The sequence below is a fragment of the Cyprinus carpio genome, chromosome A3, assembly GCF_018340385.1.
Source record: "Cyprinus carpio isolate SPL01 chromosome A3, ASM1834038v1, whole genome shotgun sequence".
Lineage (NCBI taxonomy): Eukaryota > Metazoa > Chordata > Actinopteri > Cypriniformes > Cyprinidae > Cyprinus > Cyprinus carpio.
The window spans coordinates 34,364,551-34,380,660 of record NC_056574.1 but is presented as its reverse complement, the minus strand read 5'-3'; the positions used below and the strand labels follow the sequence as shown (position 1 = coordinate 34,380,660).

The window sequence follows — 16,110 nt, the reverse complement described above, 5'->3', positions numbered from 1 at the left end:
CAGACACAGCAGAGAAGAAAAACCAGGCACAAGATCAGGGCCAGAAGGCAGATCAGTATCGAGAGATCCGAAAATGGCAACCAGAACCAAAGGACTTGAGAGAGATGGAAGAGCTCAGAGGCCTGCAGAGAGTCGAGAAGGCAAGTAGAGTAGATTTTTGATAGGGGAAGTCAGGGTAGGAAACTCAGGCAAAACAGGATCAGATCAGGACACGCCTAGGGAAAGCTTAGCTTAAAAGAGCTAAAGCAAATGGTACAAGGCACAAACCACTCTGGTGTATGACAAAATACAATTAGACAAAAATCAGAGTAAAGGATCAAGCACAATAAATAGGGGAGAGTATATGAATAATGTGAATATTTAACAGAATAAGAACTAGGCAAGGGCTGTGTCAAAATCACCTCCTCTACCCTTATTATAGGTCACTATTTAAGGGGACAGCCATTTGTAGTGGTTATCGAGTGTACTCGATAAATCCCATAATGCAATGCAATAATGAGTTTACAACCAATGTACACTCAATGTCTAGGTAATACCCATAATACACTGTGAGGGTCATGCTGAATAAATTCCCGCCTTTTGTCAGAAGATGGCGCCTGCGGCTGAATCATCCATCCACTTTCCAAACCACTTGTCCAATGTGGGTACAGCGTAATATCATACAGGTATAGATTTCTTTTTAATTGATTATTAAATAGTTTTATTAAGCTTGGTACATGCTAGTTTCCATGACAGAGTTCAAGATAAATATTTTACTACTGGAGCTGCCAGTTTGCTAAGTTTCAAATTATTTTTTATACTGTAAGCACTGTAAGATAAAATGATCAGGACATTGAAGATCTTCATGAAGATGTTTATTGCAGCATAACAGTGACAATGTACGTGTAGTACCTTGGGTTCAATGAAGTCGGAATGAACCACGAACATCCTAAACTCAAACCTTTTATACAGTTACAGTTTACTACCCTTAATGTAAATGAAGTTGTTCCTGTCATAACAGATCTGTATGTTAATGAAGTTCTGACACTCTATTGCCTTAGCTGGTTCTCTGTGTTCCACACCCTTTCCCATTCAGGGTGTGCGCGTCCCAAATGATCTAGAAACAACATAACCGCTGACTTTCATCTTATCTATAATAATTAAGCCATTCTTGGAAATGAGCACGATCAAACATCTATTTTGGAGTAGACTCTGGGTCGGGGCAGACTATAGTTTCTTACAGTCCCCCCTTTGATGCTCTTGGTCCAAAAGAAGCATCACACTTACTAGCCTTACACAGATTACACCTGCAAAAACATTCAGTAGGTAACATAAAGTGTGCATGTGTGCGTGCGCATGAAAGTATTGTGTTTTCATTTTGTCACATGCATTGTGTCTATCTCAGTGTGAACATCCTTTATCCACCTGTGTGCATTCAGCAGACAATGTTCTGCATTCGAGTATGCATATATTTGTCTCTTTCTGTTGTCATGTGCAGTGAGTCTGTGTCTTTGTGCATTTCTTAGTATGGGTATGCCCTTTGCCCTCTTGTTTTCCATCTTGGTGAAAAGAGTGCTGTCCATAGTCTCTGAAATCGTTTGATCTCTCCTTGTTTCTCTTATCCGTTGTTCATTCTCTTCAAATTGAAAAAGTCCTTCTAGAGCAAGTAGTCACTGGTGTTGTTGCAGTCTGTGCCATTTAATCAGTACATCCATCCCATTGTGGGTCTCAGAGGTTCTAGGTCTTGCAGGCCAGGAGATCTGTATCTTGCAGGTCTGGAAATCTCTGGATTTCTAGGTCATGGATCACTCTGTTCTTTTTCTTGAGAAAATTTCCCTGGCTCCACTGGTTCTGCTGGTTTTCTTGTTCTTCAAACGACCTGATTATCTTTCTCCAGGAGGTTAGACATTTCAGACAAACATCTCAGTGCTGATATCTAAAACACGAACAAAAAGAAGAGGTTGCCACCCGTTTCCTCCACTAGAGTCTTCTCACATTCAAAACATCAAAGCTAAAGAAATGTAATCACAGAAAGCAATCAAATAATTTCTCATAAATTAAATTTAAATGTTAATGTCATTAACACATTTCTCAGAAATTATAAAGAAACATATATATATATATATATATATATATATATATATATATATATATATTAGATTAGATTCAACTTTATTGTCACTGCACATGTAAGGTACAAGGCAACGAAATGCAGTTATATATACCAAGATTGTAATATATATATTGCAATCTTGGTATATATATATATATATATTATTCCTCTAATACACATCAGCATCTGCTTGTGACTGAACTAGTCATATTGTTCATGCAGCGCTGTGTCTGGCAAGGTGTGAATGGCTTCTTCCTTTGTTTCCTTTCAACAGTGCCAACTGGGTTTCTAAACGGCTCTAATCTCGATAGCCCATTATTTTGTGTGAAAAGTGACACTGTCTCGCCTTGTGTCCCGTCCTTCCACATGCAAAACAAGCAACTTCCTGATCTTTCCTACTTTTATCCAAACAATGTCTTGCTACGTGACCATCCTTTCCAAATGCATGACAGACAAAGCTTTGATGAGGTCTCTCATTGTCTTGACAATGTCTAGCAATGTGACCAGCTTTTCCACATGCATGACTGAGAGTAACACCCTCTGAATTTACTCTTGCAAATTGACTTGGTCTCTGATGGAAACCATTAGATAGTCTAGAGCATTCTCTCCTGCCAAAGGCAGCAACTGGAATGTCTAGATTCTGCAGCTTTCATTTGACTTTTTGCAATGTTCGCACTGGTGCTATTGGGAACCTCACAGAATCATCTGAAGAATTATGTTGTAGACTAAAGTCTTCCTTGCAATTATTTTCACAAATTTCAGAGTTGGATTGGGCATGTTCCAACTGTGTAGTTGTCACTTCATGCCAACATCTAAATGATTCCCTCTCTGTTTCTGACTTGGAAATTTCTTGTCTTAATCTCACTATCTGTTCCTTCAAAATGATCTCTTTAGCCTTGCAAGTTCTCAATGACATGACATAGTCGCTGACTTGAGAATTTAGCAGCTTCAGAATCACAGTGCGTTGGACTCACTATACTATAACACACAAACTTTTTGAAATAATTCTGACCACACTGTGTCGGGTCAATTCAATTACTTTAGAATTTCATCAAAATTATAACAACTTCTCAGTCAGTTTCATTTTTGTTAGAAACATACTTAGAAACTTTAAATCTAAGAGCTTTGCTTCAGTTACTTTAAAAATAATTCCAATACAACTCTTATCACCACACTGCGTCAGGCTGATTCAGTTCTGTTTTTTTTAAACGAGGGGGTTCCCTGACAAAAACAGCATAGAAAAAAAGAAACCTCTTTTCTTATCTTTTCCCAGTTTTTTTTCGGAAATTCCTCCCTGGGTGGCTCGCCAATGTAAGAAAAAATGATGAGGATGTTGAAGATGTTTATTGCAGTATAGCAATATGTAGTACCTTGGGTTCAAGGGAGTCAGAATGAACCCTAAACAGAACATCCTAAACTCAAACCGTTTATACAGTTACAGTTTACTATCCTTAATGTAAATGAAGTTGTTCCTGTCATAACACCTGTGATCTGTATGTTAATAAAGTTCTGACAGCACATTGCCTGAGATGGTTCTCTGTGTCACACACCCATTCCCATTCTACAATTGGGCATAATTTACTCAGGATGTGATCATCTCAGATGATCTAGAAACAACATAACCATTGGCTTTCATCGTCTCTATAATAGTTAAGCCATTCTGGGAAATGAGCACGATCAAACTTCAAACTATTGTGGAGTGGAATCTGGACCGGGGCAGACTATAGTTTCTTACAGAACACACACAGCTAAGGTCTAAACCAGAGATGGGCAACTTTCCTCCTGGAGTTTATCTCCATCCCTAATCAAAACACCTGCCTGCAATTTTCAAGCAATCCTGAAGAGACAGGTTAGATGTTTCAGTTTTGTTTAATTAGGGATGGAGTTAAACTGCAGGACAGTGGCCCTCCAGGACTGGAGCTGCTCATCCCTGGTCATCTCTGGTCCTGGAACAAACATAGAAAACATGAACAAATAAGAATAAGGAGAGGACAGAATCCTGACAGTACCTAGAGCAGATCAGAATTATAGGGAGGCCACTGAGGGCTGGTTACAGTGACCAAGACTTCTGACAGAATTAGTTTGGCAGCAAAGAGCCGGTGGGTGGTCTTCTTGTCCATGATCACAGGTGCTGGCTGTGACAGAGAGAACATGTATGAAATGAACTAATCACTTTCTTTTTGTATTGTGTGAATTTTGTTTGACTGATCTCATGTGCACTGAATGTGGCTAACCTTAGCCCAGACATGCTGACAGACAGTTCTTGTTTAAATGCATGTGTTGCAGTAATGAAACTTCCCAAATTTCACATTCTCATGAAATGAAACTTTTGGTAGCCCGCAAATGTGATTACACAGCATTTGATCTAAGTTTCACAATAGTTGACTTGATTTGGCCATAATTTAAAGGAAGAGTAAGGTGTTTTGTTACTCATTCAGCTGTGAATTGTGTTCCTGTCGCTGCTGTTTGCAATATCTCCAGCAAAAGAAGAATCATGTACCTCCTATGGCCTCTACTGTTTCTTCACGTTTCAGCAGCGCGTCTGAGCTCGTTTGGTTAGTAAATAAAATCTTGCTTTTGTATGTTGTATGTTTTCTTGAATTTCAAAATAAATAAATACTATGTCACAATTATATTTGTAAACATTCTTCTAAATCTTGTGTCACTGGCTGAAGATGTCAGACTAAAGCAGCCAAAACAAGAGGGCAAAGTGCGACTGGTGGGGGATCTGCCTTCGTCTGGTCGTGTGGAGGTTTACCATGATGGACAGTGGGGTACAGTTTGTGATGATGGATGGGACCTGGCTGAAGCACAAGTAGTGTGTCGTCAGCTGGGTTTTCCTGGAGCAAAATCATTTATGCCTGGAGGACGTTATGGTGAAGGTACAAACTCCACAGCACAATTTATTTGTCACATACTGTGATAAAAAATAATTGTCTTATATTCATAATTGTCTTTAATCCAAATTATATGGGTTTTTTTAGGCTCTGGTTCAATCTGGCTGGATGACATGAACTGTAAAGGCTCGGAGAGCTCATTGTCTGAATGCAGCTTCAAAGGCTGGGGTATTACTGACTGCTCACATAAAGAGGATGCAGGAGTGGTCTGTGAGACTGGTAAGAAATTCAGGCACTAGATATATTTGCATTTGTATGTCTGTTTTATTTTGTATTATGTAATCTATTTTGTTACATTATTGCAGGTACAAACACAACCAGCAATCGTCAGTTCTCTGTGGATAACAGTCTGGGTTTGTCTGAAGATCTCGGTCTTCTGTTTGACAGTGGAAGTGGTTGTGATTTCAGAATTAAAGTAAAAGACGACAGTGAAGAGTCAGAATTGACGTTTTGTGTGCACAGCATGATCCTCATGTTTTATCCAGAACTAAACATAACAAAAGACTCTAGAACCCTCACAATGGATGTCAGCCAGACCTGCCATCCTCATGTCTCTGCTTTTCTTAGGTAATGTTCTGAAGACCACTTAACTTCATAGCTCAATCCAATTGTCTCAGTTAATTGAGAATTTGAATTGTGCAAATCAAAACTGACTATATAATCAGTGTTAGATGCTTATAGTATCTGAACTGTTTTTGCTCAGGTATTTGTACTCACGTCAGATTGATGTTTCCATCACATCGGCTCAATGTCTGCATCAGCTGGCGTTTAACTTTGGAGTGAAGAAGCTTATGGAGGATGTCGGAAGAGCCTTCACTTTACTCCTTCCTGAAGACAACACCTTCCATACACAGGTATCCATGTTCGAGTATGGCCTCCGCACAGGTGACCTTGTTCTGCAGGAGAATGTCCTTCAGTATCTTTCCTGGAACTTTGAGTTCCTCATAAGCTCTCCAGTGTGGAGCACCATCTCCTTTCACATGATGGACGCTCTGCTGCGGCGCTCAGACCTGGTTGTGAAGGATGAAGCTTTTCTTCTTGAAGCTCTGGAGAGATGGATCCAAGACAAAGGAGATGAGATTAGCTCAGATCAACAGGCCAGTCTCCTGAACCACATCCGCTACCTCTTGATCCCAGTGGATAAACTGTACGAAATGCAGTTTTCCTCAAGCGTTCTCCATCGGAATCATGAGAAACTGTACCTAACAGGTCTGCTCAGAGGTTTTCAGTTCAATGCTCTGCCCTTCTCTAAGATCAGAAAGCAAATGTATAACACGAGTAGTGAGTATCTACCCAGAATATACACTGGAGATGAGTGGAGTGTAATTTTCAATGCAACCACTGTCAAATACCCACGTTATGCATACAGAAATGGTTATACTGTAGGTTATAACTATAACCGCGGGTATGGCCAAAATAACAGAATCCAAACCTTCTCCACTCCAGCACACCCTAGTGCTCTTTACAGAGAGCAAAAGGTCTTTTGGCAAGCCCAGGTTTTTCTTAGTAGTCAGGAATGCTCTAATTATGGTATTTCATGTTATTCCTTTCCTGTTGCAAGATTTCTTGCAAGTGGTAATCAGAACATGTACACTAGCACCATTCGCTACAGCAACAGGTTAATTCTCACCTGTAAGAATGAAAACAATGTCTTTCATGTCCAAGATTTCAAAAACAGCATGGCTGTGATTCCAAATAACAGCAGTATGGGTCTGCCGAACCCCTGTCCTGATGACTACAGTTTTAGATTTGTAGTGCGTCCAGAGTATATCTAACTGCACAGAGTTCTATTTGGCTTCAGGTAGTTTCCTACAGGCATTTCAGTATATTCATATCTAGTTAAATCAAATCTATTAAATTCATTTTTTTATTATTATTACTAATGTTACTCAGTTTGCAGTGATTTCTCTCAAATGTTTCAGTTGATTTTAAACTTTTCATTTAAATATTGTCACAATAAAAATGCTTTATTTTGAAAGTGCACTTCAAAAAGAGAATTAAAAAAAACTTTTCTTACATTATCTCTGTCAGTTTGATTCCTCTTTGACTGACCAGTGTTAATAGTTAAGATATTTAAGAAACATACCTTGCCTCATCAAAATTGATTAAATTTTGACTGTTGCACAACAAGTAATGGTTTAATAAATTTATATGAGAACAATCACATTCATTAGGCATAAACTAGATATTGGTGTGTGTGTGTGTGTGTGTGTGTTTAACTTTAATGTCAAGTAATATTTGAATATTTGAAAATTGTGTACCAATAAACATTTTGAGATCATTCACTCCAGGCAAATGTATTTTCAGGTAAAATGGGCTATCCTTGATTTATAATAAAATAAAGCTATTCTAAAAACACATGGTATATTAATGTTTATTATCAAACAGACATATTTAGCCAACCCAACAACATATAGTTTAGGCTACAGGAGTAAGTTAATGCTATAGGAGTAAAATTCATACGTTCACTCAATTCATGCATAAAATTCAAAACAACTGACAGCACATATAGTGTTGACATTCGATTTGATGAAATCTAACAGCATATTGATGAAAATTAACTCTACAACAGATTTAAAATGTGACTATAACATATGCAAAAGCAAATATGTTTTCTCTAATCCCTTTAAATGAATTATAATTGTGAACATAATTTGAATAGTTCTACTCTGCATCTACATTTACTTCTTCTTCTTCATTTCTTCCTTCACTCCACAGTTTCAGCTTCATGTCTCACTTTCCTTTCTGCTCTCACTTTCCCTTTTTGAAATTTGATCTGCACACTACTGTTTTCTGAACGTCATTGCGACAAGAAAACAATCAGTCAATGCCAGTTTATTTAATGAATGTGAATCAGGGAAGGTTCAAGGTGGCCTACTTTATCTAGCACCTTCAGCCAAAGAAAAACTACATTTAAACAAATTCTTTGCATTTTAATTCATGTTAACTGCCTTAACAAATAAAACAAGTAGTCACAATAATATTTGTTTTAGTGAGCAATCTTATGTTAGAAATGAAGATCTAAATGTCAAAGAGCTTAAATTTCATGGGTTCTTTGAGATGTGCTCACACCCGCCCGTGTCATATACAGTAACATCAGCCAAAAGAGTTTTATTATTCTAAGAAACAGTGTCCCTTTGATAAAAGACATTTGTTATGCTCTGAAAGTGTCAATCATTTGAGCACAGTACAATCAAACTTAAACGGCCCACTAAATACACCCTCTATAAATGTATTAAAATGAAATTAGCTTTTAATGTTGAGTGTTGCAACAGGTGTCTTCGTCAAAAAAAGTTCTTTATTGTCCAGGTGTTCACCAGTTCATTGACTAAACTGAGGATAGTGGACCATAAAAAGGTTGTGTTTTGGCTATTACATTAAGAATTATTCATTTTGCAATAGCTTTTATTGTTCAAGACTTATAAATACTGTATGAAACATACGTTGTACTGTAACTCTTGAATTTCTGTTCAGATCCAAAATTTACAGTTATCAGTAAGTAAAAGCCTGTGTGTAATAATATATGTGATAATAATCTGCAGCAAAAGAATATTAGTTAACCCTAATAATGAGTGTTTCAGCTGCGTCATGCTAAAATCTGTTTCAATGCTAGATCCGGTCGCAGAAGTCACTTGAATGCCAAACCCCAGATTCAAAAGGTCTTGTGAAAATTAATAAAACAGAAAGGAGTCATGTTTAATTGAGCATAAACTTTTTATGTACATACACCAGTGGTGAGAAATGGCTTGGCTTGGCTCTTTGTATTGTGTGAAAGGTCTTTGTGTCAAACTCAAAACAGCCTCTGAAACTGGATTTGTTTGAACATGCACACTGCCTTTATTCTTGAGTTTGTTTTCTCATGAAATGAAACTTACGGTAGTACTTAATTGCGATTGGACAGTGGTCGATCATGTAAGGGATATCTCACAAAGCTTGACCTGATTTAGCAGGTATATAAACAAGACCGTTTGTAAGTCTTTTAGGAAGAACCTCCATGAATTGTGTTCATCCTGCTTTGGTGTTTTAAAGAGTTTCCAGCAAGAAAATGGTCATGTATATTTTATGGACATTGCTGTTTTTCCATGTGTCAGCACAGCGGTGGACTTTGTTTGGTTAGTAGACTATATGGACATTACAGTTCTTTACAATTACATGATATTGTTTGCATTTACACTTTCTATATAAATATTACACAAAAATGCATGTGTTTACAAATATAAGAATATACTACTATCTCCTTTAAATCTTGGCAAAGCTGTTCATCTGATCTTAAAAATAGCCTTCATCATTTCACAGATTGGTCTGTTTTATTTGTTGTGGGCTTTCTTTCACATTTTCATGAAGCCTTTAAATAAATGAGTTTATTGTTTGTGACAGATGAAGAGTCAAAGCCTAAACGTGAAGGTAGAGTGCGACTGGTGGGGGATCTGCCTTCATCTGGTCGTGTGGAGGTCTACCATGATGGACAGTGGGGTACAGTTTGTGATGACGGATGGGACCTGGCTGAAGCACAAGTGGTGTGTCGTCAGTTGGGTTTTCCTGGAGCAATATCGGTTACGCCTGGAGGACAATATGGTGAAGGTATAAACACATTTGTGTGGGGTCAACAATTTAAATGTTATGCACTGTGATACCAGCAGTCTAATTTTTGACGCGTGATCCATTTTACTTTTTAGGCTCTGGTTCAGTCTGGCTGGATGACATGAACTGCAAAGGATCAGAGAGCTCATTGTCTGAATGCTGCTTCAAAGGCTGGGGTATTACTGACTGCTCACATAAAGAGGATGCAGGAGTGGTCTGTGAAACTGGTAAGACATCTACTGGATCTTGCAGAAATTGCAGCGCTTGCTTATGGAAATGGATTTAGGCCTTGTAATATATCATGCGCACAGCGAAGTAGCATAATCCTAAAACGTTTTAATTTGAAATCTACAAGGAATAAACACAGGAGAATTGCAGAGACAAATGAGCACAAACACCATGTAAAGCAAATAACCGGCAGAGAATTGAATAAAACAGGGGGTGTATATAATGGGTAAATTAATGAGACACACCTGAAACCAATACGTAACCATGGAAATCAATGACAAGGTCAGAAACTAAGTAGACCTGAGCTAAACAGGGCAGGAGAACAAGAAACAAGAAAAACACAACAAATAATCCATAACCATGACAGTAGCTCCCTCTCCCGGAAGGCGTGTCCTCGCACTACAAAGAGTCCATCTAAGGAGGGAAGGGGGGCTCTGGAGGAGGACACAGAGGACAGGGAACCAGGGGAGTTGATGGATGGAGAGACCAAGGTGGCAATGACAGAGGGAGGAGCCAGGAGCAGGAGGAACCAGATGTGGACCCAGAGTCCAGGCAGGAAGAGACCTAGTTGATGGAGGAAGGAGCCATGGTGGAGGTAGGCTCATGGAGATGGAGCCCAACACAGGGACGGAGAGCCAGAGTGACACCGTGGGCCCGGAGGGACAAGACGGAGCTGACAGCTCATGCAACTGAGCCAGAGACCCAGAAGACCATGGCAGAGCCAGAGCAACTGAGGACAAAGTGGAGCTGGAAGGATCCAAATGGAGCCTGATAGATGGAACAACAAGGTGAAGCCGGAGGAGTGGGATCCTGTGGAGGAGGCAGCTCGATGACTGACCAAGGCAGAACCAGAGGAGCGAGGAAGGATAGCAACAAGGAGGATAGCAAGGATAGTCAAATATTCATCATTAAAAAAAAAAAAAAAAAACCAACCCAGAATGATTGTCCGATATCTGAAAAATGAATGAGTTCACCCCTCCGTATCTGTGGTAATGTGCAGAAACTAAAATAGTTCCAGATATCACCCTCTAGGCCAGTGGTTCTTTTTATTCCTGGTCCTGGGGATCCCCTGCTCTGGGCACTTTGTATGTCTCCCTTATCTGACAGACTTCAGTTCATGGATCTCTCTTCAAAGAGATGATGATCTCAATCAGATGTGTTAAATAAGGAAGACATGCAAAATGTGCAGAGCAGGGGCACCCCAGGACCAGGAATAAGAACCACTGCACTAGACTATACAACATCTGTCTGCTGCCAGGTGGCGCTGTTACACATTTAAAATAAGCATACTTGAGGTCTCATTTCCAACCAGTTTACAACATTTTAAATGTGTGAAACTAAGCAGTACTTGCCTTTTATTATTTAATGTTTCCCCTTTAATTTCAAAGATTTCTTTGTTATTCATTTTGTTTGGCAGATACACTTTCAAGCCTAACATATAGCCACAAATATCTACTTAATTTTCACCAGGTATTTATTTCAGTTGCAATTGCCTTAATCATCATGAATTTGGAAGTGTATGTAAAGTATCACATAAGGACAGTGGGCCTCATTCATGAAACTTTCAGACTATGAGTAAATTCGAATAATTTGTGTGTAAAATGGAGCTTCCCGCAAATGGAGCTTCCCGATTTGATTGTTAATTGTTTAGTTTGTTAATAAAATGCACGCTCAGTTAACGTAATCCTCAGCCATGAATTATAACTATGTGAATTATGTGAACTGCAATGCTGTGGGATCTTCTGGAATCCCTTACAGGTTTGGCTTCGGATAAATGCAAAAGATTCATTGGCCATAACAAAAATAGGTACGAAAGTTCACTCTCAGTTCACTGAAGTTCACTTTCAGCTGGCTACGAGGTGTACCTATATAAAGCAGCATGTTTGGCTTTGACCACGATTTTTATTGAATTGAGGAACTTGAGGAACATTTTAATCTTATTTATTACCTTTTTTTTGCAGGTACAAACATAACCACCGATCATCAGTTCTTTCTGGATAACAGTCTGGGTTTGTCTGATGATCTCGGTCTTCTGTTTGACAGTGGAGATGGTTGTGATTTCAGAATTAATGTCCAAGACGTCAGTGAAGAGTCAGAATTGACTTTTTGTGTGCACAGCATGATCCTTATGATTTATCCAGAATTAAACATAACAAACAACTCCGGAAACCTCACAGTGGATGTCAGCCAGACCTGCCATCCTCATGTCTCTGCTTTTCTCAGGTAACTTTCTAAAGACCACTTCCCTTTTTTTGTTTGTTTGTGTGTGATTCTCTTGAACAGTGTCTTTTGTGGCTTACTGTGTTCATACAAAGAATGGGGTAAACTAGAATGTCTAATGTGGTTGCTCTAATAAAAGCTCCACCTTGCAAAAATAAATCATAACAAAGTTCAGTCAGGACCACTTCTGAAAATATAATTTATTGGGAATTCTGTGGATTAATTATTTTGGTTTGGGATGGTTCACACAAAAATGAACATTTTGGCATCATTTACCAACCGTTACATTGTTCCAATACATATTTTAAGAATGCTAGTTACCAAACAGTTGACTGTATCATCAGCAGTTCAGTCAAAATAATTTCCTAAGCAGATATCCAAATGCTCTTTTGTCAAGATGTTATCAGGGAAAGGGGTGAAGGTGGGTGCATATGCCTGTGCAACAGATGAAGGAGCATGCGTAAGAAAGGCCTTGTATAGTTATATATTAATGTAGGTGGAGTGATGAATCAGCAGCTGATATTGGTTAGCGACCAGTGGTTTGCCCGAAATATGCTTGAATTCCATTCAATCACTCAGCCTCTATTTCTTGCAGCTTGCTGACACAGCTGAATGGAAGCTTCCAACACCAAGACACAGCTGTAACCTGGTTAGCGCTGTGAAACTTGCACTCAATGCTCTAAGCAGTTTATCATGCATCTCTTAGCAATGAGGCGTATAAGTGCTTATAGTGTAGAGTGCAGATAGACTACGGGTTTTCCATGTAGTGTATGCCTATTTAAGCCTTTAGATTGACTATTAAGATAGTGTAGCCACCAGCTACAACCACAAATGACACTATTTCCTGGGAATGACTGATCAGAACTAAATACTGACACAGTACTTAGGCACTATCTGTTTTTGCTCAGGTATTTGTACTCACGTCAGATTGATGTTTCCATCACATCGGCTCAATGTCTGCATCAGCTGGCGTTTAACTTTGGAGTGAAGAAGCTTATTGAGGATGTCGGAAGAGCCTTCACTTTACTCATTCCTGAAGACAACACCTTCCATACACAGGTATCCATGTTCGAGTATGGCCTCCGCACAGGTGACCTTGTTCTGCAGGAGAATGTCCTTCAGTATCTTTCCTGGAACTTTGAGTTCCTCATAAGCTCTCCAGTGTGGAGCACCATCTCCTTTCACATGATGGACGCTCTGCTGCGGCGCTCAGACCTGATTGTGAAGGATGAAGCTTTTCTTCTTGAAGCTCTGGAGAGATGGATTCAAGACAAAGGAGATGAGATTAGCTCAGATCAACAGGCCAGTCTCCTGAACCACATCCGCTTCCTCTTGATCCCAGTGGATAAACTGTACGAAATGCAGTTTTCCTCAAGCATTCTCCATCGGAATCATGAGAAACTGTACCTAACAGGTCTGCTCAGGGGTTTTCAGTTCAATGCTCTGCCCTTCTCTAAGATCAGGAATCAAATGTATAACACGAGTAGTGAGTATCTACCCAGAATATACACTGGAGATGAGTGGAGTGTATTTATCAATGACACAACCGTCAATTACCAATACCATAACTACTACTATGGCCAAAATAACAGAATCCAGTCCTTCTCCACTCCAGCACACCCTAGTGCTCTTTACAAAGAACAAAATGTGCAGTGGCAAGCCCAGGTGTTTCTTAGTAATCAAGAATGCTCTTATTATGGTATTCCATGTACATCTTTTCCTGTTGCAAGATTTCTTGCAAGTGGTAATCAGAATATGTACACTAGCACCATTCGCTACAGCAACAGGTTAATTCTCACCTGTAAGAACGAAAACAATATCTTTCATGTCCAAGATTTCAAAAACGACATGGCTGTGATTCCAAATAACAGCAGTATGGGTCTGCCGAACCCCTGTCCTGATGACTACAGTTTTAGATTTGTAGTGCGTCCAGAGTATATCTAACTGCACGCTGTTAACATCATGTCATTTTCTACCGGTGGTAAAGTTTATGTCTGTTTATTCAATTCAATCAAATTAATGATTAATGATTAATCTTCATTTTTAATGTCCAGTGTCAGTTTAAGATCATTATAATAATAAGGGAAGGGTTTTGATTATTTTGGTTCTTTCATGTAATGATCAGATTGTTAGACATTAACAATGTTTTATTGTTTACAGATGCACCTAAAAATTAAACAAACAAACAAACAAACTTTTTCATGAATTCTTTTGTGATTTTCTCATTTTTTCTTGCTGTACTATTGGTAAAATGGCAAGAAATCATAGACTGGTAAAATGGTAAATGTATTTAAGCTCAATCACCTTTATCATTATGAACATTTTCTTACGTTACTCTTACATTACTACTTTTATCATTTTGTGTCATATATGAAGTAAAAAGACAAAGTTAATGACTCTGATATATATTTTGATATGGTATACAATAGTGAATCAAACAATTTTCATATTTTCCTTGTTTCCTTTTACTGATATAATTTTGATGCTTTCCCAGTTTGCCAATATATTGTTGTATTATTAATTTGTAACTAGAATATTAAAAGACTTTAAATGAATGAATGAATGAAGTGAGATGGAGAATACTTTAGTGTGTTAACTCAATTTTTAAAAAAATAATTAAAAATGAAATAATAATTAAAAATGAGTTCAACAAGAGATTGTTGTAAAAAAAAAATCTTACACAATTTTGTAGAAGAAAAGTGCAACATGCTCAGTACAGACAAAACTTTTTCAATTCACATCGTCATCGGTGTCACTATAGAAAATAGAACCTGATTCTATTTATAGAGAAATATATGCAATATTTAATCTACTACAATAGATTTAAACAGTTGCTACTATGTACCCCAAATCATAAATCTGTGCTAACATTCATAGACATAAAGCTATCGCTGCATACAAACAAATACAAACAAGCAAGCCTAGCCCAGATGAGGAAAAAATGTAATGCAAAAGTAGCATAACATTGCTTTCCATAAAATATCGCAACGGTTACTTTTAAAAGGATTCACGCAATATTGTAATGCATTACTTTTAAAAGTTACATAATTTCTCTCTATGATAATCTTTTTGACACAAATCAATATTCTATAAAAAAGAAGAATATATATATATATATATATATATATACATATTTATATATATATATATATATATATATATATATATATATATATATATATATATATATAAGAACATCAAGAAATCACAGAAATCAACTCACAGACAAATTTTCCTTCATTCTATGTGGACACAGAGACTTAAAATGAAAATATCTATTTGCATTCTTTCTGAAGAAGAACATGCTCCATATTTTCTATATTCATATTCACCTGTGCATTAACCAAAATGAACAGTCTAAGAATTCTGGACCCCACTGCAATTTGCTGTGATGTTTGCATTCAGATATACAGTATCTAAAAAATGCTCTGTCCAGTAAGGAAGCAGATTTGAGAATAGCTTTTGAATAGTGTCAAACGCTTCATAGTCAAACTCAGTAAAGGAAATTCCTGTAAACATTCCCTCTGATCATAAATACACTTATACAAGACTTGTAAACATGTCTGATAGAAATATTCTGAAAGTCTGATCTTGTTTTATCCAGACACCAGTCTAGATTACAAATGAGCAGCATATCATGTATTTTACAGTCTAGTGACTAAGCAAGAATTCCTGTAGCAGGCCGCTACATTCAGAGTAAATATAAATATGTTTAGATTCAAAGGAGCTTTTTTTGAGACTTTAAAAAAACAAAAGTGATACCATTATAATGACTAATGTTGTTTTGATGAGGTTGGTCTGAGAAATACATGTAGTTATCATGTTAGAACTTGTTCTGTGTCTCGCCAGGCTCTTGAAATACTATAAGATATCTCACATCAATGACATGATAACACCACACTCATATCACAGTTTCACAATTCTGTTCTTTCCTTGGTGAGGGCACTACTGGTGTCTGGATAAAATAGTGCTTTGTTCTTCATTTTGGGAATGAAATAACCTGTTGGCAGTTACACTTTAAGCTCACTATACCCAGGCATTTGTTTATAAAATAATTAAAACATTAATACTTGGAAATAGACTTACTCACTT

At 37.8% G+C, this 16,110-nt stretch overlaps 2 protein-coding genes across 2 annotated transcripts; both read left to right on the top strand.

Annotated features, from left to right (window-relative positions):
* Nucleotides 1-4,486: 4,486 nt before the first annotated feature.
* Nucleotides 4,487-7,347, top strand: LOC109047233 (galectin-3-binding protein A-like). The gene is made up of 5 exons (XM_042731368.1): nucleotides 4,487-4,647; nucleotides 4,768-4,974; nucleotides 5,077-5,208; nucleotides 5,295-5,556; nucleotides 5,693-7,347. The coding sequence occupies exons 1-5, from the start codon at nucleotides 4,587-4,589 to the stop codon at nucleotides 6,762-6,764; spliced, it is 1,734 nt and encodes a 577-aa protein (XP_042587302.1). The 5' UTR covers nucleotides 4,487-4,586; the 3' UTR covers nucleotides 6,765-7,347.
* Nucleotides 7,348-8,865: 1,518 nt separating this feature from the next.
* LOC109047162 (galectin-3-binding protein A-like) lies at nucleotides 8,866-14,212 on the top strand. The gene is made up of 5 exons (XM_042731380.1): nucleotides 8,866-9,101; nucleotides 9,367-9,570; nucleotides 9,666-9,797; nucleotides 11,760-12,021; nucleotides 12,927-14,212. The coding sequence occupies exons 1-5, from the start codon at nucleotides 9,035-9,037 to the stop codon at nucleotides 13,960-13,962; spliced, it is 1,701 nt and encodes a 566-aa protein (XP_042587314.1). The 5' UTR covers nucleotides 8,866-9,034; the 3' UTR covers nucleotides 13,963-14,212.
* Nucleotides 14,213-16,110: the final 1,898 nt, after the last annotated feature.

Bases quoted from the DNA above. Each gene is read 5' to 3' on its own strand.
- LOC109047162 (XM_042731380.1), top strand. From the start codon at position 9,035: ATGGTCATGTATATTTTATGGACATTGCTGTTTTTCCATGTGTCAGCA. The intron at 9,102-9,366 runs GTTAGTAGACTA...TGTTTGTGACAG, and splicing joins ACAGCGGTGGACTTTGTTTG to ATGAAGAGTCAAAGCCTAAA. The intron at 9,798-11,759 runs GTAAGACATCTA...TTTTTTTTGCAG, and splicing joins AGGAGTGGTCTGTGAAACTG to GTACAAACATAACCACCGAT.
- LOC109047233 (XM_042731368.1), top strand. From the start codon at position 4,587: ATGTACCTCCTATGGCCTCTACTGTTTCTTCACGTTTCAGCAGCGCGT. The intron at 4,648-4,767 runs GTTAGTAAATAA...CACTGGCTGAAG, and splicing joins AGCGCGTCTGAGCTCGTTTG to ATGTCAGACTAAAGCAGCCA. The intron at 5,557-5,692 runs GTAATGTTCTGA...GTTTTTGCTCAG, and splicing joins CATGTCTCTGCTTTTCTTAG to GTATTTGTACTCACGTCAGA.